Source organism: Neolamprologus brichardi, chromosome 2, assembly GCF_056152115.1.
Source record: "Neolamprologus brichardi isolate AB-2024 chromosome 2, ASM5615211v1, whole genome shotgun sequence".
In the NCBI taxonomy this organism is placed as follows: Eukaryota; Metazoa; Chordata; class Actinopteri; order Cichliformes; family Cichlidae; genus Neolamprologus; species Neolamprologus brichardi.
The window spans coordinates 20,382,624-20,405,512 of record NC_142105.1 but is presented as its reverse complement, the minus strand read 5'-3'; the positions used below and the strand labels follow the sequence as shown (position 1 = coordinate 20,405,512).

Here is a 22,889-nt window from a genome sequence, read left to right as displayed (position 1 = left end):
GATGTTTTCAAACTTCATACTCATATATTCTGCAAGTGTGTGTGTGTGTGTGTGTGTGTGTGTGTGTGTGTGTGTGTGTGTTCAGACAAGTTGTACCCATTGGACACCTGTTCTGATAACTCAACACTGACAAGCTTATTGTTCAAGTGCTACCAACACTATAATTCCCTATACTGTCTCTAATGCACAAGTAATGAAACATCCTACAGTGTGTACGTGTGTGAGGTCGTGTGATGTGTGTGTTTCACCCCAGATAGCATCTTTGCACTAGATAAACCTATTGTTCTCCCCTCTAACCACCATTATCCCAGTGCAGAGGAAAACTGCTTCACTTGTTCAGTGCAAAATCCAGAGTATCGCTCCTCACCCATCTCCTAGCGCTGTCTCATCTCATCTCTCCATCCATTCGCTTTTTTAATTTCATCTGTTTTTGCGTCTCCATCTGGGGCTCCTCGGTTTTTTTTGGAGGGGGGGGGGGGGGGGGGGTTGTTCTTCCTGCACATCATTTGTGCAATCACTCCCTTCTTTTTACCCCCCCCCCCTTCCCCCCTCCTCTTCTTGCACTCCTTCTTTTGTCTGTCATAGCTGGGTACAGCGCAGTCATTTGCTGCTATAGTCTATAGCTAGAAGCCCTCTCGCAGAGATAGATGCCTGCCTATGAAAGACATTTGTTTCCTTTACTGTCACTGTGCAATAATCAGCCACTCTAACGTAATCAACATATTGCCCTTGCAGTAAATACAGCTGAGCAAGTGGATCCGCGCACACTTGTGTGGGCATGTGAGCTTCTGTGTGTGTGTGTGTGTGTGTGTGTGTGTGTGTGTGGAAATGTGAAGGGAGTGCAGGTTTTTTTTCTTTTTGCTGTATTTGTGTGCGTGTGTACCTGCAATCGTGTAGATGGGGATGGGTGTCTGTTCGGCCTCTCTTCTTTTCTTTGGCAGCGCATGCAAATGCAGATTCTCATGCATGCGTATGCCATGTGACAGAGAGAGATGATTCTTGGTGAAAAACCAGTTTGTTAACGAATTAGAGTTAATTAGCCAACTTTCAGTTCCCAATGCTGTAATTGGGCCCATTTCTCTCTGTTTCCTCCAGCTGGCGTCTCTCATCCACTGCGGAGAAAGGAGGGGAGAGAGAGAGAGAGGAGTGAGGGGAGGAGAGAGCGGAGGGATGAGTTGGAGGAGTTGTTGGGGAGCAGGAGGGGGGGCATTACATGTCTGTAGGGGTCTGTGGAGTGCGAGCGAACTTACCCCCTGGGGGTAAGAACCACTTGCACCGGGATTCGAGACAGTAAGAAGTATTAACTGAGAGATAATGACGAAAGGAAGGCTGATGGGAATGAAAATGCAAAAGAACGTGTGAGATGAGGGCGGAGAGGAAGTGCGAGGGAGGGAGGGAGGGGGTGGTGGTTTGAGGGGAGGGGGCGCGAGTGGGGTGACAGAAATATTGAAGGATGAGAGGGGAGACGGTGAAATCATAAGCCATTGCAAATTGAGGGAGAAAGATGCACAGTGGTACAGCAGTTTAGGGGCGAGCACGGAGCAACCGCGTTCAAGTCCAGCTCGTCTAGAACTTTCTCACAGGCTCCTTCTCGCGTCTCCTTTCTTTTTTCTGTCTGCGCCAGCTTAATAAACCCAGAAATGCCATGAAGATAATATTTAAAAAAACGACACTGCAGGGTCTGGTTGAGAAATAATGCTACATATAAAAATCATGAGGCAAGGGAGTCGTGAAGAGAAGGAGTGATGAAAGAGAGGAACAGGCCCTCTCTTGGTACCGCAGTGTGATGATCAGTAGAGTCTAATGAAGGTGGAGATGTCCCCCAGGAGTCCTGCGCTCTCTTGACGACCACTGGGAATGGCAATTAATGCATGGTGTACTGAAGGAAGATGCACACACACTGGCTGGTGCACACATTCAGATGCACAGTTACATAAAACGAACCACAGCCCAACTTGCCATGGTCTAAACTCAAACTGTGCAAATGCTGCATTCAACCATATTACATTTGCCATCGGTTTACATAATGAAAATGGCGGAAAAAAACGGAGAACAGTCTTATTTCCCATTATTCCATACCGGCTCCAGAAAGAATAATTCACAGCTCAAGTGATTGGCTCCATTGTGCACGTACGTAACCACCCAGAACACTCAACGACACAGGCCTTGTTTTTCCTTTGGGTTTCCTGCACAAAGGAGTCCTGTTCCCTCTGCTGCATTGCCCTATATTTCATAGATAAATCTGTGTGTACGTGTGTGTGTGCACCAGCGCAGCTAACTCCCCTCACACTGGCCCCTCTGCTCATTATCTTATTGGTATTTTCTTCCAGTTGGTGCACTGGCTTGAGTGGAGAATTGAGGGAGATTTAGAGTTGGGGAAACGAGCCTCGGGTGGATGGGTCCCTCCCTGCACTGCGGATTGTTGCATGTGTCTTCTGTGGAACAACTACTTTTAGAGCAGGTCACCGAGGGACCTTACAGTTATGTAAAGATGAAAGGATAAACTGCTGAGGCAGTGAGAGTGGAGAGGAATGGACAGTGTTAGAGCGTGTATGCGCATGAATGGGTGTCTGCGTGCGTGTGTGCGCATTAGGCGTCTTTGCATGAATGAGTTGGTGAATGTGTGTGTGTGTGTGTGTGCTTAGCAAATGTTACAAGCCAAATACGGCTGGTCTGCTCTCTTATGAGATAAAAGCGTCTGCCTCTATACCACTGAGACTGCAGTGTAATGGCACTACAAGACTGAAGCTGACACATGTGGTTGGAGGAAAGGGCCGGGGCGGCGAAGAGGGGGAGGCGTTATAGAAACGATGGGCGGGTGACGTCAGTATCAGCCCTGACATTTACACTGCAGGGGGTGGAAAATAAGACCTCCTCTGTTCCGCCTCAACCTCTCGTAGTTCAAGAGAGATACTAGGAAAGTTTTGCTTTTTTCCCCGTTTGGCCTCTTCTTTATCCATTGAAATTACCTTGACCTTTGCGTATGTCAATTGAAATTGCTCTTCCTTTCTCTTCGTCTTTGTTTTGCTCTCTGCTGCTCCTACTTGTTGCCCACTGAATTTTTCTTTTTTCTTTTCTTTTTTTTATTTGGTCAAAGGCTACATAAAAATGATGACCCTCCCTGCCCCATCTTTGTGCTGCAGAAAATGGGCACAACAGCATTTAAGTTACAGGCCAAGGTTTTGTATTCTGTACTTGTTTTATTCTTTCCCCTTTTTTCACACTTCCAGCAGTATAATTCCTCAACTGTAAAAGGAGATTCACTGTAGTTATTTATTTTCACCAAGAACAGGCAGTTGGGATGGAATAAGCCATCTGTGAAACGTTTTTTCTTTCTTTTCTTTTTTTTAATGCACGCACACGCACACACTGATAGTTTAGCACACAGCAGAGGTGCTATCAGTTGTAGTTAAGGAGGAGGGGTCTTAGTTACCTCTAGGTTAATGATCCTCATTAATATGCGCTAATATACCCCAGGTCATGCAGTAATTAAAAATCTCATTCAACGCTCTCAGCTTAAACTGACTGACTTGGCTTCGTCCTATAAAGATTAGCATTTATTATTTGTCTCTGAGGTCTCTAGTTCACAATGAGAGGTGAGCCTAATAGTCTAACGTGGAGCGTGCGGCTGTTGTGCGTCTCCTAGAGTGCCTACTAAAGGCTTTTTGCCTCTGCTTGGCTGGGCATGACTGTTTGTGAGCTGAAAGGGCTTGCAGGTTGTGCCTTGGGGAGTTGCATCACATTTGCAAGAGAGTGTTTGTGCAAAAGGGGACCACAAACAAGCGCTCCGAAATACACACTCAGGCGTACACCTAGATGCACAACTGCATGTCAAGTCCATTAGCATAGGGACTTCCATATTCCTCTGAGTCAGCTGATGTCAGCTGATGCAAGCTGTGCTAATTGTAAGGGTGTATGACTATTGCATGATCATGTAGGAAAGAAGGGTAGATACATACACACTATGTATATAAGGAGACAGAATAATACCATTTACTAGCAGAAGGCCCAGATATAGTGAGAGAGCCGCGGCAGAGTGTGGGACAGCAAGTTTGTGCTGCACTTTTTATTCCATTTGAGCTCGCAATCTGCATGTAATTAACATCTGATTTACTAAGGCAGCGGCTAATAATGCAATCAGTGATAACGCTCGCCTCCTAAGCACATCCTGCAAGTGATGATGATTTCAAAAGGGGGGCAGTAGGATTTGTCAGAGATCCACCCAAAATAATATTTTTGTAATATCCAAAATGTCAGTTCCATTAACTGAGCTTCTTAATGAAACTCAAACAGGGAGAATAAATTGGGTGTCTATTATGGTAAAATTGTAATAATGACCTATTTATAGAAATGTACGTAAAGGTTAAACGGATGAAGCAATTGAGCCCGCTTTTTGACCATACTAAAAGTTCCACAGGACACACAGTGATCCAAAAAACAAATGAGATTGAACTCTGTGACAGTGAACCTTCAGAGCCGCTGTAAAATCCATGCCTCCATCTGTTACGCCTCACTCCTTAAAAATGCACACAGTAGAAGCAGGTAGATCAATCCAAATATAAATAGTATCGGTATCAGATCGATACTAGCACAACAGGACCGATACTTTCTGTCCTCTAAGTTAGCTATGTAGCACACTGAATTGTGTAATTTATTTATTTATTTGAAAATGTCTAGTTTATTTATAGCCTATAGCACATTTAAACAGACACAGGCACACTTACATTCCACATCTCCAAAATACATGAAAAGCTTAAAGAAATTTCTTGTTGTGTTGACTAATGTGGAAGGGTAAAAATCACAGTGATATAGTGGTCATTAAAATGTGTTCATAATTTGAAAATTAACGATGAGTCATATAAATTATGTCACGCAGCTCTCCCCTACATAAGCTGCCTTTATACGTTAAAAACTATCGGTATTGATATTGGCAAAACCGGCCTTGACTTTACTTGGTGTCAGATCAATACCAGAATTTGCAGCAGCACTAGCAAACTGCAAATTCAACTGTATCTGTCTGATAAATAACTTCACTGCACCGAGGTGCAGGATGTGTCTAAACCGAGATGCCAGCGGCTCTGTAAATTCTGCCAGGAGTGTTGAGACACTACCGCCTGCTCAGAGAGAGCACAATGCTCAACAGTAAGCTAGTTAGTGAGAACAAAATGTGGCCTATGTGTTTTCCAGCTCTCTCGGTCCTTTTTTCTGTTGTTACTATAAATAGAGACTGCAGAACATCAAAGAGAGGAGAGGTTTCTCTCAGCAACAGGCCACAGTACAGCCATTATCCACTGACTCTAAATACATCATCCCTCTTTTGGCTGATCCCAACGTAGAGGGTTCTGGGGACTGTGCGTGTGTGTGTTAGTGTGAGTGTGTGCGCTTTATCGTCAAAGGAGACACTGCTGACTCAGCCTCACAAGCCCACTGTCTCGCACGCATACATCAAATAATGTAACAACTCACACAAAAGAGTGTGATTGAAATTGAGTTGATTCACGACTTTCCAGTTAAACGCGATATCTCCGATTGCACAAGGTCGCAAACTAGCGTGCACCAAACGGATCGCTTTCCATCTCCTCTTTCTCCCCTGGCTCTCGCTCTCTTTTTTGGTTCTTCTTTTGGATTCTTTTTCTGCTCTTTAATTGTTCTTCTCTGTTTTTCTGCATCTTTCTGTCCTTTTTGTGCTCTTTAAAGATTTAGCTCGTCATAGCAACCACACCAAAATGGCTGATGTTTTTGTAGAGCTGTGCTGAATAGGTATTTGTGCAGTTACCTGTGTGTGTTACTATGACCGTGTATGGTATGTAGCTGAATGTGTGTTTTTCTATTATTTGTGCACTTGTCTTTATTTGCTTTTTTTTTATGATGCATTCCACGAACACTTGATTTTTAATGAGTGTAGTATTAATTTCGGATGATTGTGGGTAATGCAGGATTTGAGTTTATTTTTCGCACTGGCCTCATGTAATTAATAAAAATAAGCACATTCTCTATCCACCACAGAAGAAGACCTAATTATTAGCTGTGTGGAAATTTAGGCTGTCTGGAAATGGTGTAAACATTTAATTCAAGCTTGGGTGATTCACATTTAAGTGCTTATTAGTAGGAATGTTTTGAGCAGTGAATTTTTTTCTTCTTCTTCTTCTTTTTGGTGAAGCTTCTTTCTTACCTTGATCTTTATCAGAACAGTGAAACTGTCCAATTTTTATCTTTTAGTAAACATTAATTACAGCTAATTACATTAAATGAACTGTAACTCACCTTTTTTCTCCTTTTTTGCATGGCAAGCACATAGACATGTTGAATTTAATTTCTGCTTCTACTCCTAATTCATGTCCCTAGCTTGTACCAGGTTCACAATTTTTCCACACACCACTAAACACTTCTGCGAGTGATTCAGCAGCATGGAAGATTGGAGGGAAAGCTCTGTCTGCCCAGGTTTTCACCCCACTGATTTTTCTACTGCAGCATCTAAAAGCTTTCTCCAGTGGAAATAACAAACAGAGATATTGGACTTCCAGATAGAATATAAATTTAATGTCCAAAGCTGCAGGCAGGTTTCTGTTGTTTTTGTCAGTGGCTACACTAAGTGCCAAGACCAAGTGCTATCTCCGGTAATCAAAGACTTTGTCCATATGTGACTCTCGGCCCTTCTCTCAAGTGCGAAAACATGGAAGCAGCTTTGCTGGTGCCACGAAATCTTTTGGATTTAATACAGAAAAAGTGCCTTTTCTATTATTCAGATGTAATATTTGTTTCACTTGTCTTCGTTTTATAATAGGAGTGAAACTGAAAATAATTGGGTGCCATTTTTAAACGTCGGCTTTTATTCAGTGTCATATTGAGATGTGTTTTGTGTGGTTCTTGTTACTCTGTACACATATCTGCACGGATCAGGCACGATGTTAAAACTGCTGGCACGTTAAGGGAACGACATTGATCCTTCTGCTGCAATGCAATGCAACGTTAATGGCAAACTTTCTGTCCTGGCATCCATGTGGATGTTCCTTTCACACATAACACCCACCTAAACATTGTTGCAGACCAAGCACCCCCCCCCCCTCAACCATGGCAACAGCACTTCTCTCACATCACCCCGACTGCTCGAGGCAGATGGCTGACCTCCCCGAGCCTGGATTTGAGCGAAGTTTCTTCCTATTGAAATTGAGGTTTTTTTTTCTTTCAACTGTCACAGCAAATTGTTGGGTTTCTTTCCTTTAATATTGACAGCTCTTTACATTACAGTGCAAAGTGCCTTGAGATAACTGTTGCTGCAAATTAGAACTGTATAAATACAAGATTTAATATATGCCGCATGCATAATTTTTGGTGATTTTGCTGATTAATAATTTATTGTGTTTTCTTCCCTGATATGTCCATTTTTTCTGCTTGGATCATTAATAGGCAATGGGTTGCTTAGTGAGCACAGCAGCAGCACAAAAGTGATGTATTGATACGGGTTTTTGCAAACGACTCACACGCGCGCGCGCACACACACCAGCAAACCGACTTTTCTGCACAGAAATGTCGCCCTGTGCTCCTTTCAGCAATTACTGAGTATGTTCAGAGTTAATGGAAAGCTGAGAGGATAGCTATCTATAGCTCTTCACCTTAGGTTGAAGGTCTGGCTGTATTTTTGTGCTTCCCATGCACGTATATTGTGTTTGTGCACATGCAGCTGTGGTGAAGTGCGCTTGCTCATGCATCTGTGCGTGTGTTTGCATTGATGTGGGAGGAGGAGGCTATTTATTTTGATTGTTTTCAATGAGGCTTCAATGCGTAGAATCCATAACAATACCATCAATCCACAGCAGGAGCAGCAACATGGATGTAATTTATATGGTAATGCAGCCTGCGTGGTTGCCCCAAGTTACACAGTGGACATCTCTGACAGTGGACAGCATGACTGTGCTGTAGCATCCTAATGCTATGTATAGCCACAGACACACACACACACACGACACACTCTTGCACATTTCCGCAACAGGGAGGCATGTTTCAATTAGCAGACGCTGAAAGATGCTCGACTGCATTTGTGCTGCTGGGGCTAAAGGTCGAGTGTATTGTTTTGTGTCAAGCTGGGTCTGCTCTCGTATCCCTGGTAGAAAATAAAAACCAAAACAAAAAAATGTTTCTTGACAGGAGTGAGAAAGGACCTCCTGAAGCAGACGCTGGAATAATCTGGGAAGTATTTTATTAGAATTCATGGCCTGCATCATTTGTTTTCCTGCAGCACACTGTAGCATACTGTATGACTGTGTGCATGCAAATGTATCCACGTGCATTGCTGTAAAAGCTGTCGACTCTGGCCTCCACCTTTTTGATCTATACAATGCTCCTTTCTGTTTAATCCCCTGTGAGCATTGTGCAGTTCATCTTCAGTTCTCCATCCTGTTCACTATCTTTGCACTTCGTTTAGGTGAATATAGGCTTTTGTATTTGTATAGGTTTTAAAGCACAGCAAAGCTCAATCAGTCAGTACTATGTTGCGGTGGTCAAGTACGACACACAAAGACTTTTGAGGTCTGTGTCTGTCTCTGTTCCTTCGTAGAATAGTCTTTGATGAGACCATCAACACTGTTATTCAATTCATCATCTCCTTGCGTTTCTATTCAAAGTTCTGTTGACATTAGTTTGTAATTGGTTTCCATTATCCCAGTGCACTTCACATTATATGAAGGCCAAAGGATATTGTTAAGAGGCCACTAATCATCAGAACCTATTACTTCTGAGTGACCTCAGAGCCATCTTCTGTAGAGGTGGTTTTTGATTTGTGATTGAAAAGATGGTACAAGGTAAAGGTCTTTTGAGGATTTCTGCCTGTAACTTTTCATCTACCTGTATACATATCCTCTTTCTTTTCCCTTTCAAATAATCCAGTTTCATTCATTCATTCCTTTTGTGCTGCTTCGGTGAGGCTGGCTGTAATTTTCACAGCGTTCAAGTTTTAGACAGCATATCTGGCCAGATAAGAAATGTGTCATTTAGGTTTGTATTTTCCACTCAATTTAATTTTTTATTCCTTTTTTAAATTTTTTGTTTCAAATTGTGTGTAGTTTCACTTAACAACTGGACTGGGTTTGCTCATTTCTGTTTAGTTTTTATTAGTTTCTGGATTAGTCTTAAGTAAAAATCGATGGTTGCCCTTTGATTGCATTGAATATTTTGGGCCATCTGAGACCAATTACAAGTAGTTGCAGCAACCAACTGGTTACTTGAAGGTTGAATAACCTTTGGGTGACTTCTGTGTGTGATTTGACTCACAGTGAAGGTAATAACTCTCAGCCAGATCGGCCTAGGTCTGCAAATAATTTCCATCTATTTTATGAATGCAAAGGCACTACCAGCAATCAACCCGAGTCACTCAACTGTCAGATGTCTTTGTAATACAGGATTTAACACAACAAGCTTCTTCAGTTCTTCAGAACTGAAGAAGCTTCTCGGATCAGAGGTGAAACGTCTTCAAGCAACTTAAAGAAGTCCAGACGCTTTTCTTTGCAAGCTCCTTTGACTACGATGACCTGGATGACTGAGAACCTTCACAGACGGTTGTATTTGTTATCTTCTTAGTTCCAGCACCATGGTAGCTTGGAATTGGAAGTTAGGCTCTTTACAAATTCACTGATTTATGTTCACAAGCCTCCTTGTGCTGCGTTGTGTTGACCAGCTGCATCAAGTTACTGGGTATTTTTCAATCAATATTCCATCTTCGTATGGTCAATAGTCACAGTGGTGACACTCAGTCACAGGCTTATAAAATCAGTAATACAAATTTTAGCAAAATGCTTAGTTATTTAAAAAATTGTAAAGACTGGTAGAAACAGTTATTGTGTAAAAGTGTAGAAGCTTTGTTCTCCAAAGCAATGAGTGCATAATGTGATGCAAACCAGTAATTTGAAGCTACTTTCCAAGTGGTACATAGAAGTACTGTGGAGTACTTTATTTTCAGTTCACTGAAATATTTCAAATATACCTGTTGCTCAATGAGAATGAACAATTTTTTCTTTACATCTAGATGACATTAACAGGTGACTTTTTTTAAGCCTACACTGAGAATTTGCTTATTTAAATCGTTTTTGAGTAAGCAAGTTAATTCTTATTGATTTAATTAATCGTGTTGAATGACATCCAGCTCAAAGTTGGCTCAGATGTTTACAGTTTGAACATTTGGTCTTCAGTGACTCCAGAATAAATACTTCATGTTTGAATGGGAGCAGAAAAATAGACTAGTGAGAAATCGGTGGTTGCCGATTGAGAGTGAACAAAAAACTGTTAAAACAAGTAGATAACATTAATGGATAGGCTCAGTTTAAGCTCTATTTAAATTAAAGATTCCAAGAAATGCTTGAGTGAGAACCCGCAAACTCAAATGTTATTTGATTTCAATAATAGTGATGATTAGCATCCAGCTCAAAGTTAGTTCAGATCTTTACTGTGTGAACGTGTGGTCTGGAATAAAACATTTTTTGTGCATGGGAGCAGAAAAACGGAGACCGAACAGAAAATTTGATCATTTTTTTCTCAGAACCTTCATTTTTCAAAACGTCTGATATTTTTGAGAGAAACTCTATGAGAACTTGGACCGATGTACTCTGAGTAAACCAGAAGAAGACTCTGAGTTATGCCCTGAAGTCTGGATAGCACCCTTTTCCCCTACTGAAAGACATCTTCAGCCACAGCCCCGGGCTGTTTGTGTGTCCGTGGAGGATCTGCGTGTTTGGGAAGACGGCCCCTACACTTGCGAAGCGACAAAGTGATGCTGGCGAGATGAAAGAAAGAAGCGTAGCACGAGCAGAGGAGAGCTCTAGGGCAGAGAAAAACCCAGACACTCTGTTACACATCAAAGAGGGAGCCAGTGATACAATCATCTCTTTAGGCAATGAAAGCCCAACTTTATTAATTAAAACACTTCTGTTGAATCATCTTCTCATCTCTCCCTTCCCACTTTACTCATTTTATCACTCATTTTCGGCAATGGCGCTGATTACGAAAGGAAAGAATAGAGGGGGTGGATGTGGGAGGACGCATAAAGCAGGCCGTTCCTGGATAGACTTCCACATCCAGTTGTTGCTCACACCAACAACAGGTGTGCGTCTTGCAAGTCGTGCAAAATGTGTAATATTAATAAGCAATGAATAAGAGGAAATAGGAGGCGAGAACTTGAGAAATAGGAAGAGAGGGGAGGAACAGGAAGAGATGAGATGGAGGAGATAGACTGAACTGTATGGATAAATAGAGAAAAGGGTCCATTGTGTCAACAGCTGTCTAAATAGCCCTCAGATCACTGTCAGGCATTATCGTACGCGCGCACACACATATATGTGCATAGTTAGGCACACACTGACTGACAGCACCCCCTCAGTCCAACATCTGTGCTGACAGCAGCCATGGTAATGAGTCTCTGCATGTGCCAGCATGGGTGTGTCGCTTCTTTTTCCTCCTTCTTTCCCGGCGCATAGCTCATTCAATCATTTCACTCGTCTTGTTGTTTTCCCCCCGCTCTTTTCTTTTCGTTATTTCTACTTTCTTTTTTTTTACCCCTCGTCATCTTTTTAGGAGCACGTGCTGATTGACTTTTCCGCGCTCGAGTAGCAACTAAATGAGAAACATTGTCAAGTGTGAAGTTGTGTGGCAGATCGGAGCGCTTTTCAGGTGCACCGCACCGCACGTAGAGGTGTGGAGGAAGAGAGGGATGAATGAAGGGAGAGATGAAGAGATGATGAATGGCTCTCGTTAGAGGGGTAATTTGTCTCTCCTTGTCTGACTGGGCTCCAGCTGTCGCTCCATCCTTCGCTCCACTCTGCTCTCCTCTCCCTCGGCCTACCGCTCCTCACCTCAGCCAGATGGGTGGACGGATGGACGGATTGAGGCAGGAGGGAGGGAGGGACGGAAAGGAAGGCAAGGATGCGGAAGAGAAGGGAAGGGAAAGCATTGAGGAGCCAACTAGCAGAATTATGCCTCATGTATAATGCCGTTGCAGAGTAAGGAATGGCTTCACGGAGAAACAATAGACGATGCTAAACTCATTCGCTCATTCACATGCAGTAGCTCAGCAACAGGCAAAGCTTATTCGCTTGTATGACTCATACAAGCAACTCAAAGCCTGGTGCCCGCGGAACAAACTAATGACGGCTGTGTGCATGTGCACGCGTGTGTGTCGTGTGTTTTACATTGTACACAAATCATCAAGGGACATTGCTAATACTTCTAATACAATGCTACAGTCTTAGGATTGCCTAGATTCTCCCCCATGATACGCTTCTTTTTCACACTAATCAACACTTGCGCGAGAGAGCTGTAGATTCAAAGTGAGTGAGAGACGGGCACAGGGAGAGGAGGACTGAGAGATGTATACAGATGGCCAGGGAGGCGGCTGAAGGATGGCAATGAACAAATCATCAGGAGAACCACGTGAGCTCATTGCCAAGTCTTTGTTCTAATAACACAAAGCAATTTCCACTGACCTTTCTAGAAATGTAGCGGGCAGAAATGACTGAGTTAAGGATGCCCCACAGCATAATTGCTAAGGAGATTAAAGTTCCCTTAATTGCTTTTGGCCAACTAGTGCAATTTTTCCTTTTTTTTGTGATTAAAGGCATTTAGAATATTAATAACAGCATGTGCACGAGCTCTCACACACACAGACGCAGCTGTGTGGACCCGCGACAAAAACATGCATGTTTCTTCTTCTGCTTCTTCTTCTGCAAGGTGTGCTGCAACACATTTGCCATTTTTCTATTGCCAGTGGTCACCAGTAGCCTCATTGTAGGCTTTGTGAAATATGCAAATCACTAGGTTCCCTCTCATCATTCTTTAAAGAGTCACTTCATGTAGATCATTGGGCCTTTTTTTTTTTTTTTGCTCGTATCGGTGGCTTATTCCCCCTTTACCTCTTTATTCGTTTTGTTCCTGTCCTCCATCTTGCTCAGTCCCCTCTTATTGCCTCTTCCCCTCCTAATTCCCTTCCTCTATTGCTTTCTTCCTCGCATTTTTTTCCCTTTTATTGGCAATAAGTTTTGTCAGCTCATAGCTTCTTGACTGTCCCCCAAACCCCCTCCATACCTCTCTCTCTCTGTCTGTCTCTCCTGCTCTTGATTTCCCCGGTTAACCCTGTAACCTCACTGTCTCCCCCCACCTGCGTCCCCTTGTCTCCATCAGTCTCTGCCTGTCCCTCTCTGTCCGTCCCCTTTTCCCTCCTGTCGGCCACAGTGTTTGCTTTGTCATTGTTTATCCATTTTTCTCTGTTTGCTCTGATGAGATTGACCATACACACACACAGGCACACACACATACCTAAACAGAAGACAAGGCTAGCATGTCTCTGGGGTGTAGTTAACGTGGGGCTGTGGATCGATCCTAGCTCTGGTTTCCATGACGCAAAGCTCTGAGCTGGAGCAGTTTGGACAGCAGGATGGAGGCATCAGTCTGTCTCTGTTTCTATCAAATAAATCTCTGCAAAAGCCGCGACAACACCTGGAGTCAAAGGTGTATTTACCATGATTAATGCGTTTCATTTTGATGCCGCATAGAAGGGTGCGTTAGCCAACAAATATGTCCAACCGCTTTGTTTCTTAAGTGATGTCTGCATTGATCTTTCTCCCCTCCCTCGCCCAGGTGCCGTTTCTCCCCCGAGGCGAGCAGAATTGCATTGTCACTGAAAAAAAAGCCCACCATGCCCCCCGATCTATCATGCCCTTTGCAGTTTTTTGATTCCCATCAATGCTCTGTGATGGGAAGACGAATGCTGTCAAATTACAATCACACCACATCTGTATTCTGAAGGAGCGCCAGTAAGGGGAAAAAGAAGAAAGGGGGGGGAGATAGTGCAATGATGAATGTGCAGCTATCTTTTCTTTTTCTCCAAGGTCTCAATGCTTTTCTGTCTTTCTCCTGCTATGTTGCTGACTGTTTTTGTTCTGTGTGAAAAGAAAGAGAAAGGAGACTGAAAGGCTGTGTTTTCGATTTTCCCGCTGAAGTCTTCGGCGACAAACGAACAAATAGATGAAGTTTGTAGAACTGGAGAAGAACTAGACCGCTTTCCCCCACACACTTAAACTTTGGGGGAGAAAAAATGGGTAATTTGTTATTGTAAAGAAAAAGAAAAAACATGGCTGGCTAACAAGGGATCTTACTTTGAAGGAGGAGAAAATAAGTGATTGTGTTAAAAAGTCTTCGGTCGACTATCTAATTAGTAGTTATAATAACCTGAGTCCTTCTGTGGATTGACTGGACTCAGTGGCCTCATTCTTATCGTATTGTTGATTGATTGAGCTGCAAATATGGCAGACATAATTATTCTATATTTTGAGCCGTCTCTAAATAGAATTTATTAGATTTGTCTTTGTCCTTGATTCCAAACCTTTGGAGAGTAGAGTGAATTCTCTCCATCCCACTCTTCTCTCTCTGGTGTACGGGACAGCCTGATTGTGTCCACGCATCCCATGGCTCCTACTATTTAAAGACTTGGCTGTTAACTTTCTTTTGTCTTACCCATGTAGAGGACAATCGTATCATGGATATAGGTCCTAGCAGAAGTCTTCTACCATTGGTTTTGAACTATTTTAATGACAAAATAACAGATGCTTATAAATTGCACCGTTGGTCAATTCAGTATGACCCCGTTGCTTCATTTGGTCATTTTTTAGGTGTTTACAGGAGTAGATAGCGTCCTGTGTCAATTTTGGCATGTGTATGAAAAAACATATATGTATATACGTGTGTGTGTGTGCGTATAGTACTGTGAATGGCTTTAAACCACTTATATCAATATTTTGTTTAAAAAAAATGAGAAAACGGCACTAAAATTGTCATGACTTGAAAGGAAACTTTTTTTGTACTCATTAATGCACTTAGGAGATCTGCACTGATCGTTCTCTGTGTCTCAGCCTTCTGTGATTGTACCCAGCATGTTCTACATTATTAATATCAGGGGGATGCTCAAAGAAGCAAGTTTAATTAGGGGTTAACCGGATAGCTTTGTTGAATACAGTGTGCGTGCAGCAGGTGTTTCTATCCGTGTGCAGATTTTTAAGCCTTAAAGGTTAAGGTTAGCTCAAATTAAGTAAAGCACAAAAAAATAAAATCTCTCATTCAGAGACATTTGGATCTTAATTTTACACATTTGCATTAGCTCTGTCCAACCAGTAATCAGTAATACCAATAAAACTTTTTTAAAAATTCAGTTACCGTAAAATTTGGATTGATCCCAGAGGTATTAAGTTACCTGTAATTTGAGTCAACAGGGCCCTTAAAAAAAATGGTGGCATCTCTTCATTAATAATATCCACGTCTCCCATTCAGGTTGCCTCTGTGAGCAGGCCCCTGTATCACTGTCAGACAATGCCATCTGTTTTGTCTAACGTCCCCTCCGTCCTTCTCTGCCCCCCCTCTCTTTCTGTCCCTCCATCCTCCAGGTCGTCCACTCCCTCCAACCTCTTCCTCCACCCTGCTCCCTCCGTCCCTCCCGTCCTCCTCGTCCGCCCCCCACCACCCCTCCCCCGGCCCGTCTCCACCGATCAGGGAATGCCAGGTGCCCCTGCTGGAGAAAAACTCCACCCACTCTCACCTGGAGCCCCACCCGGAGGATTCATACTTGCTCCGGGCCCAGCCCTCGTCCACTGGTAAGAGAGCGCTCCATTCAACCATCCTTTCATTCTCTCTTCTCTTTTTTTTTCGTTTTAATGTTTGCATCAATATGCCATCCATCACCTGAGTCGATGCATTACCTCATCATGTGTCCATTTCCTGATCTGATTTAGTCGTTCAGTAAAATGCCAAGCAATGCTGCGCTTTAATTTAATGTCACATCTTGTTCGGCTCTGGCCATTTGTTTCTGCTTCTCTGCATTCCACTGAAGTCAGCATTTGTTTGCAAGGCTGGAAATCAAACCGAGGGGACGTTTTTACTGTGATTGCTTTAAAATAATAAGAGAACGTAAAAAAAATAAATAAATAAAATTTGTGGCCAGTAATAGGTGGGTTTTTTTTCGAGAAGATGTAAAACTTTTAATTTGGATCATTCGTGGATGAATTCAAAGCAAACAATTACAGCGTCAGGTAATCGTTATATGACACTGATTGTAATAAAAAACTGTTTATGATTTTTAAATCAGTTGTTGCATAAGCATAAAAAGAACGAATAAAAAAACCCTGTCTTCCTTTTATTTTTTTGTGGCACATGTGACAATCCTAGACTGACAATTGCTGATTCGTTAATGGATTGCATTTTAAATGTAACCCTCCCACCTTAACCAAAAAAAAAAAAAAAAACAATGATGCAAGGGGAAGCAACCCCCTACACTCTGCAGAGTGCAGCTTGGTTGCCACTGAGTAGGTGTGCTTGTAGTTATTTTCCATATGACATTAATAATCCGCTGGAAAGTGAAAGGTAAGGGGATGATGAATTTTAAGTGCCAGCAGGAGGATCACCGTAGCAAAGACAAACTAGTTAGTTTCCCCAGCTTTAAGCTTTCTCTTTCATCACCGGGCCCTTCTTGTTGGCTGTTAGAGGCCTCGTGTGTTTATATCAGCACCTCACAACTATTTTTCTCCTCTTACGCTGTGTGTGCGTACATATGCACGTGCAAACGTCTGCAGTGATGAGGCTGTTCATCAGTATACGCATTTATTCTCAACAATTAGCTACTGTGGGGCAACTCTATGCCTCCCTTTCCCGCTCTTCCCTGTTTCTCCATTCCTCTGTGCATCTGCACTTGTAATCAGTAGATATATTTAGCAAAGGCCTGATGGGAGGGAGAGGGGTGGGCAGAGAAGTCCTAATGTGATTTTTGGTGGAATACAATCTATTGTTAATGGCGTTAGGCTCTCCTTTGATCCAGTATAAATCTTCATTAGGGAAGGCCCGGGTCCCAGGTTCAAGAGCAACGTGATTAGGAGGCTTTTAAAATGACGTTACATCAGCCTTCTAATTGGTTTACTGTTTGCTGGGGCAACATCAATCATTAGCCCAGTAACCGCACAGCAAATAAATTCACTCTGCCACTGACACCCTAATGGCAGACACTGGTAAAGAGGGAGAGTGAGGCTCGCAGGCGCACTCTCTCTTTCTCTCATTCTTGTTCGTATACACCCACACTTTCTGTTGTGGGGCTTCTTTCAGTCTCTGCTGAGCTTGTACGCGCAGACAGCGAGCAAGAGAGACAAAGAAAGAAAACAATGACGGAGAAGCTGGGAAAGAAAAAAAGAAGAAGAAGAGGCACAAAGAGGCAAATGGGAGCAGAGAGAGAGGGGGGGGGGGAGAGAGAGAAAGCCAAACTTTGACTTCTTAAAGTTGTTTAATGAGACATCGTGCATGAAAAAAAAAGGAGAGAGAAAAGAAAGCAGCCAGAACACACCAGTAAAAATAGATGGGGATAGGGGGGAAGTGAGTGAAAGGGAGACAGAGACGGAGGCACGTAGAAAGTTGAAGAGACACGGGGTAAAAAAGGGTAAACTGATGAGAGCTTCGAGGTTGAAAGGGAGATATTTGGATGGGAGAGCAACAACATTCGGGTGAAAGTGCTACTTTTCCAAGCTAGGACTGCCGATCTAATGGTGTGCAGAGAGAGTCCTTGGCTTTGGGCATCCATTAAAATCGGCCTAAATGAGTTCAGAGTGTCAGTCTGGCACTGCATAAACATAGCCTGGCATGCAGGCGAGGCGAGCGATGGCTGCGAGCAAATAAAACACCTATAACCGGCGACTGTTTATGCATGTGCTGTGAAAGTGCATGCCTGTCTGAATATGTGTTTGGTGTGGTCCTGGAGAGAGTAGATGCTGGGCAGGAAATGAGCCTTACCAAGCCAGGCAGAAACTGACCACAGCGAGATAATCCTCAGGAAACTGCATGCTGCGTGTGTGTGTGTGCGTATTTGTGTGTGTGTGTGTGTGTGCTCCTCTAAAGTAGTCCACCATTACCTAAGCTAACAGGTGGACAGACATGACTTGTGTTCCTAGTGAAGCGTGACAGGTGAATGGGAACGGAACGTTGTTGCCGAGGATTGGCTGGGAATTGGTCTGCGAATGTTTATATGGGAATACTGTCTGGCTCGGAGCACCTGTCTGGGAACGCTCCCTCGGAACGACGGGAGAGCTGAGACGACCAAACGGAGCGTAGCAGATCGCTCCTGGAAAGAGCTAGCATTAGCGCTGTCTCTGGCCATTCATTATGCATGGGGAACACTAAGCTATTTTTAGCTCAAGTCTCTTCTAAAGTGGCTAGCTATCTGCTGCCAGGGAAGCCACCTCAAGTCACTGCCGAAGCAATGAATGTTTAATGGCTTTGTTGAAACAAATCTACAGAAACAAAGGCACAACAAAGACACACTCCGTTCTTCTCCGCTAATGTTATTCTTCCCTAATGGTGCTTATGTAAGGGTGACATTTGCAAAGCAGTTGGACAATTTGTGCATTTGTATTTGTGTGTGTTTGTGTGTGTGTGTGGTGGGGGGGTGGGTGCAGGGTAAAATGCACGCATGCATTTCTGCTCATAGACTGTTTGTTTTTGGCTGAATTTGATGACTCTTCTCTAGCGGATTATTGCCTCCTAATTAGACAGAGATGACTAGCCAAGGCAGAGGCGGTGTGTGTGTGTGTGTGTGTGTGTGCATGTATGTGTGTATAAATGTATGTCTTTAACTTTATTTTCTCTCTGTGCCAGCACGTGTCTGTTGTAGTGTGTGCAATGGTGTACAATAAAACCTTAGTGAGAAATAAGCTCCTTTGTCAGGCTGTGCGCACGCGCGCGCGTTTGTGTGTGTGTGTGTGTGTGTGTGTGTGTGTGTGTGTGTGTGTGTGTGTGTGTGTGTTTCACCTCAAGTTCTCCTTCCATGCTCAGCCTCAGAGCTCTGAGAAGAATGACAAATGAGGAGCATGTGACATTCTCAGCTAGAGGACGCATGAAGCAGCAACACATGGGAATATACCACCCTTAAAAACATGGGGAGCATGGCAATTAGATTGGAAGGGAAGGTGCATGAAAAACAATGAAGGTTGGTGCAGCAGTTTAAAAAAAAAAAGAAAAAAAGGAAAGTGGAAGCAGTGGAGATATGGGGCGTGAAATAAAGAGATGGGTAGACAGAGGGAGTGAGAGGGATAGAGGGACGATAGGGAGCGAGGGGTGGGAGCTGAGCCCTGCAATGATCCCTTTTTAACTGCTGAATGGGCATTTCTGTCCTGCACACAGGCACACACACACAGATGCACATCCTGCCCCGTGACTTTTCTCTGTTAACCACAGAAAATGTCAATAAACAGTTTACCCATCCAAGGCTGCAAAACAAACTGCCTTGGTTGGTTCTTGCTGCCAGTTGGCCACACACACACACACACACACACACACACACTGTGAGATTAATATGATGTGCGAGGCCCTTCCTCTGGCTGAAGTGTGTTTAACAGGTTAGCAGACAGGCTAATGCTCTTCTGCTGAATGAGGCCACTTTGAATTGGCGAGCATAATGAACTTCCAGGGATTAGCCCGAGCCAAACGCACCAGCTTACAGCTATAGTCCCCCTCTCTCTCCGGTCGCAGGGGACCTTGGACAAGAATAAACTGGGTCAGGCTTCGACAGCAGTCGGAAGGGGGCTCAGAGCTTCTCCACAAAAAACAAAACAAAACCAAGAGCTGTCAAGTAAATGCTTTCTGTTTACTCACACTGGCGAGTGAAAGAGAGGGAAAAGAAAGGAGGAAAAGATAAAGTGGAATAAAAAGTGATCTGCTTGGCTGCTCACTAATTGCTCTATTTCCTTTTTTGCATGTTTGGTCTTTTATCAGACCAGGTTCCTAGTAAAACGGTTGTTCCTATTAGCCTACCTGCGGGTTGTAGTTTGGAAACCACACACTTTATCTGACTGAGTCCCCTATCCTAATTTATTAGAACCATTTAGCTCAAGATTGCTCATTCCTGCACGCCGCCTCTGTTCCAGTGGTTACTCGCGTATGTGTATTTGTGGCCAAAACAGAAACGCAAATGTTTTCTTCGGTTCTCTGCATGTATGAAAAAAACCTTGTACCTCGGCCTTGCTCCTCCGGCAGACCCCACTTCTCAATATGTTTGTGTTTTCTCCAGCGAGCTCTAAGGGTTGTTTTTTGGGTTGTGTTTTTTTATGGATTTGAAGTCTGCATGAGAACAAATTTCTTTGACATCAATCTCCCGTGCTGTAGCAGAAAAAAGAAAGCAATTTGTCTCTGATCATAAATATTTTGTAGCACGTCTAGAAATATTTTTCTTCTCTTTTCTGTTTTTTTTCCTCCTTTCTTTCTTTCTTGAACTTCTACCAAAGGTTGAGGGACTTTTTGGAAGAATAGTGCTTTCTTTAAAAAACTTGTTCTTTTTTTTCTCGTTGCAGCACGTTCTACAACAACACAAGCAGAGCATTAGTAATGAGTCGTTATCCACTTTATTCAGTAAATATTGATTCAGCGAAGAATAAAAGGAACAATCGCATTCTATCATGTAACAATTCAGTTCGGTTAGCCCGACAGAACATGACAGCCGTGGCGGTCCCAGTAGGCTATGAAGAGAGTTAATGCATAGAATTACAGGCAATACTTTTCTCCGAATTTACATTTTTCTGACATTATCTGGAGACGTGCAATTGAATTTGCTGCTGAATGATAGATAACAGGATTAGCATATTTTTTTTTCTTTTGCTTTGAGTCTGCAAAGCAAAATGCACTTATTACAAAAAGTGGTGGATGCAAGTTTCTGCAGACAGAACAGAGCGTGACTCGATACCTGCGCAACATAATTTAGTGGCTGGATATTTGAAGAAAACCTTCTCCGGTGGTTGGAGTGTGTCTGCACACACACATACACACAGAAGATTTTACCACATTTACGCACCCAGGCTACAGCAGTTTGTGGGAAAAGTAGGGCTGGGAAAAAAAGAATTCCTCTTCCATACAAGGTGTGCCATATATTATTCATCCAAATTTGAATGAAAAACCTGTTCAATATTTATGGGAGAGAAAGTGAACAAAAGCATAAGGCATGCATTTTTGTACGCAGATTTAAACATGGGAGACAGCAGGCTGGTCTAGTGAGCGTGGGGTTGCCTAGTTTTATTTTTTGCATCGCTGGGACTGTGTCCGTGCCTGCATACGTGCCCAGCCAGTATACGGCTTTTGTTTTTTGTATTTAGATGTGCGTGTGCTTTTGTTGATATGGGTACACTATATAAAAGTATTTATGCAGATAGAGTGCAGTACAAGGTATTTCACATTTATAGGGACATTGCAGGGAGGGGAAGTCTAGTTAATTTTATTTATAAAGTGCTTTTAACAAACAAGGTTCATCTTAAAGTGCTTTACATTTCAGCAAAGGAACACAAGGAACATGCAAATAAAAGGAAGATGAAAGAGAAACAATCCTTAACAAGAAATAGCGCAGTATAGGAAGAAGGAGGAGGAGGAGGGAAGTACACGAAATAAACCCCACCACATGCTTTAATATCAATTTACGTGCAGAGTTTATGATAGAGAAGGATGGCCTTTCGGGCTGTGTTGTGGCTGCATGTATGCGGGTGATTGCATGCACGCATGTGTATCTGTTTCTCCCAAGAGCATCTTTGCACGCACAAACAGATGTTTAGCGTCTCTCCTGTGTAGCAGAGGTCAGGCCCCATCTTTTTTCCCCCAGTCTCCTTCCCTCCTCTCGCCCCTTCTCTCCTTTCACGAGCATCTGTTCTCCAGCCACGGCGGTGACACCTGCATCCCCGCGGTATCGCAGAGGAATCAGGTCACCTCGCAAACTGGTTGTCATTACAACGGGAGTTGCAAGCAAGCCGGGTTCCCCTTAAACACCCGTTCAGGAGAACAAAGAAAGATGCATTTGCATAATGTAGATGCAAAATGCATTCGTCTTCTGATTTGGTTTCTATCTGTCAAAAGTCGTCACCCCCCCCCCTCTGACACACACACACGTGAACAGGCAAATATCAAAGCGGAAGAGCAGACAGGAGAGTTCAGCACATCCACACTTCTCCCTTCCTCTCGCACGCTGTTTCTTTTCTTATCAAATCCAAGAGAAGATGACATATGGAGGAGGGCAAGTGTGATCACGCAGCTTGACAAAGCAGTTGCTTTTTTGTTGTTTTCACCCCACACATATGTGTGTGTACGTGCTCCAAACTTTGATCAATTGGAGAAAGACGACGCACCAAGTAAACAGTCTCATGTATCTCCATACTCAGTGATGATGAAAGTCTGATGCGTGGCATCGATGAAAGAAATAGCAAACGATGTCGTAAAGCTGCGTGAAGCATAAATGACGTGCAGGTTTTGCACTGTCATGATATGTAATTTTTTAAGCAGCTGGCAACAAAAAAAGTATGTTAAGATCTCCTGTACCGTATAGTATGTGGTTTATTGATTTTCCCGTGCAAACCCACACACACGCACGATGAAGATGGGCTCAAATCCCCCACTGATTCATGGAAAGAGGGAGAGGGGGAGGGGGAGAGAACTGTGATGTGTGAATGGGTGTTCTCGTCCGAGTCATCCGGGTTTGTTTTTCAGCTCTCTCACTCAACAGTCCATTAGCTCATTGTTGGAAGGGCTGGTATTGGATTCTAGCTGACATGTTCCCCCAAGTCTGAGAGCAAGAGATGAGGGCGCACGCTGTGCTGAGTGCTCTAATATTGCTCACACGCATCTTTTTGCTACTTGGGGGGAAAAAGAAAACTGGAGAGAAAACGTAAAAGTGAGACAAGGAGAGAGAGGAGTGGATAAAAATGAAGATGGACAAAATGGAGAAAAACGTGAATCAAAATGTAAGAAGATGATTATCAAATTCCACGTATCTGTTGAGCTGGAATTTCCTTCTCAAATAAGTTATCGACCGTTTGGAAAACATGACACCTACTCCGAACCAAATGATTGCAGAG

The 22,889-nt window shown here is 43.2% G+C and overlaps 1 protein-coding gene across 2 annotated transcripts in view; it reads left to right on the top strand.

Moving 5' to 3' along the window:
• Positions 1–22,889, top strand: part of tenm2a (teneurin transmembrane protein 2a) — a 108,492-nt gene that overhangs the window by 26,796 nt on the left and 58,807 nt on the right. The window contains exon 2 of one of the 2 annotated variants that reach the window (XM_006781735.3): positions 15,417–15,623. The exons of the other annotated variant lie outside the window; for it this stretch is intronic. Within the exon in view, the coding sequence (XP_006781798.1) occupies positions 15,417–15,623 (207 nt within the window). The remainder of the gene's footprint in view (positions 1–15,416; positions 15,624–22,889) is intronic. 2 annotated transcript variants of the gene reach the window in all.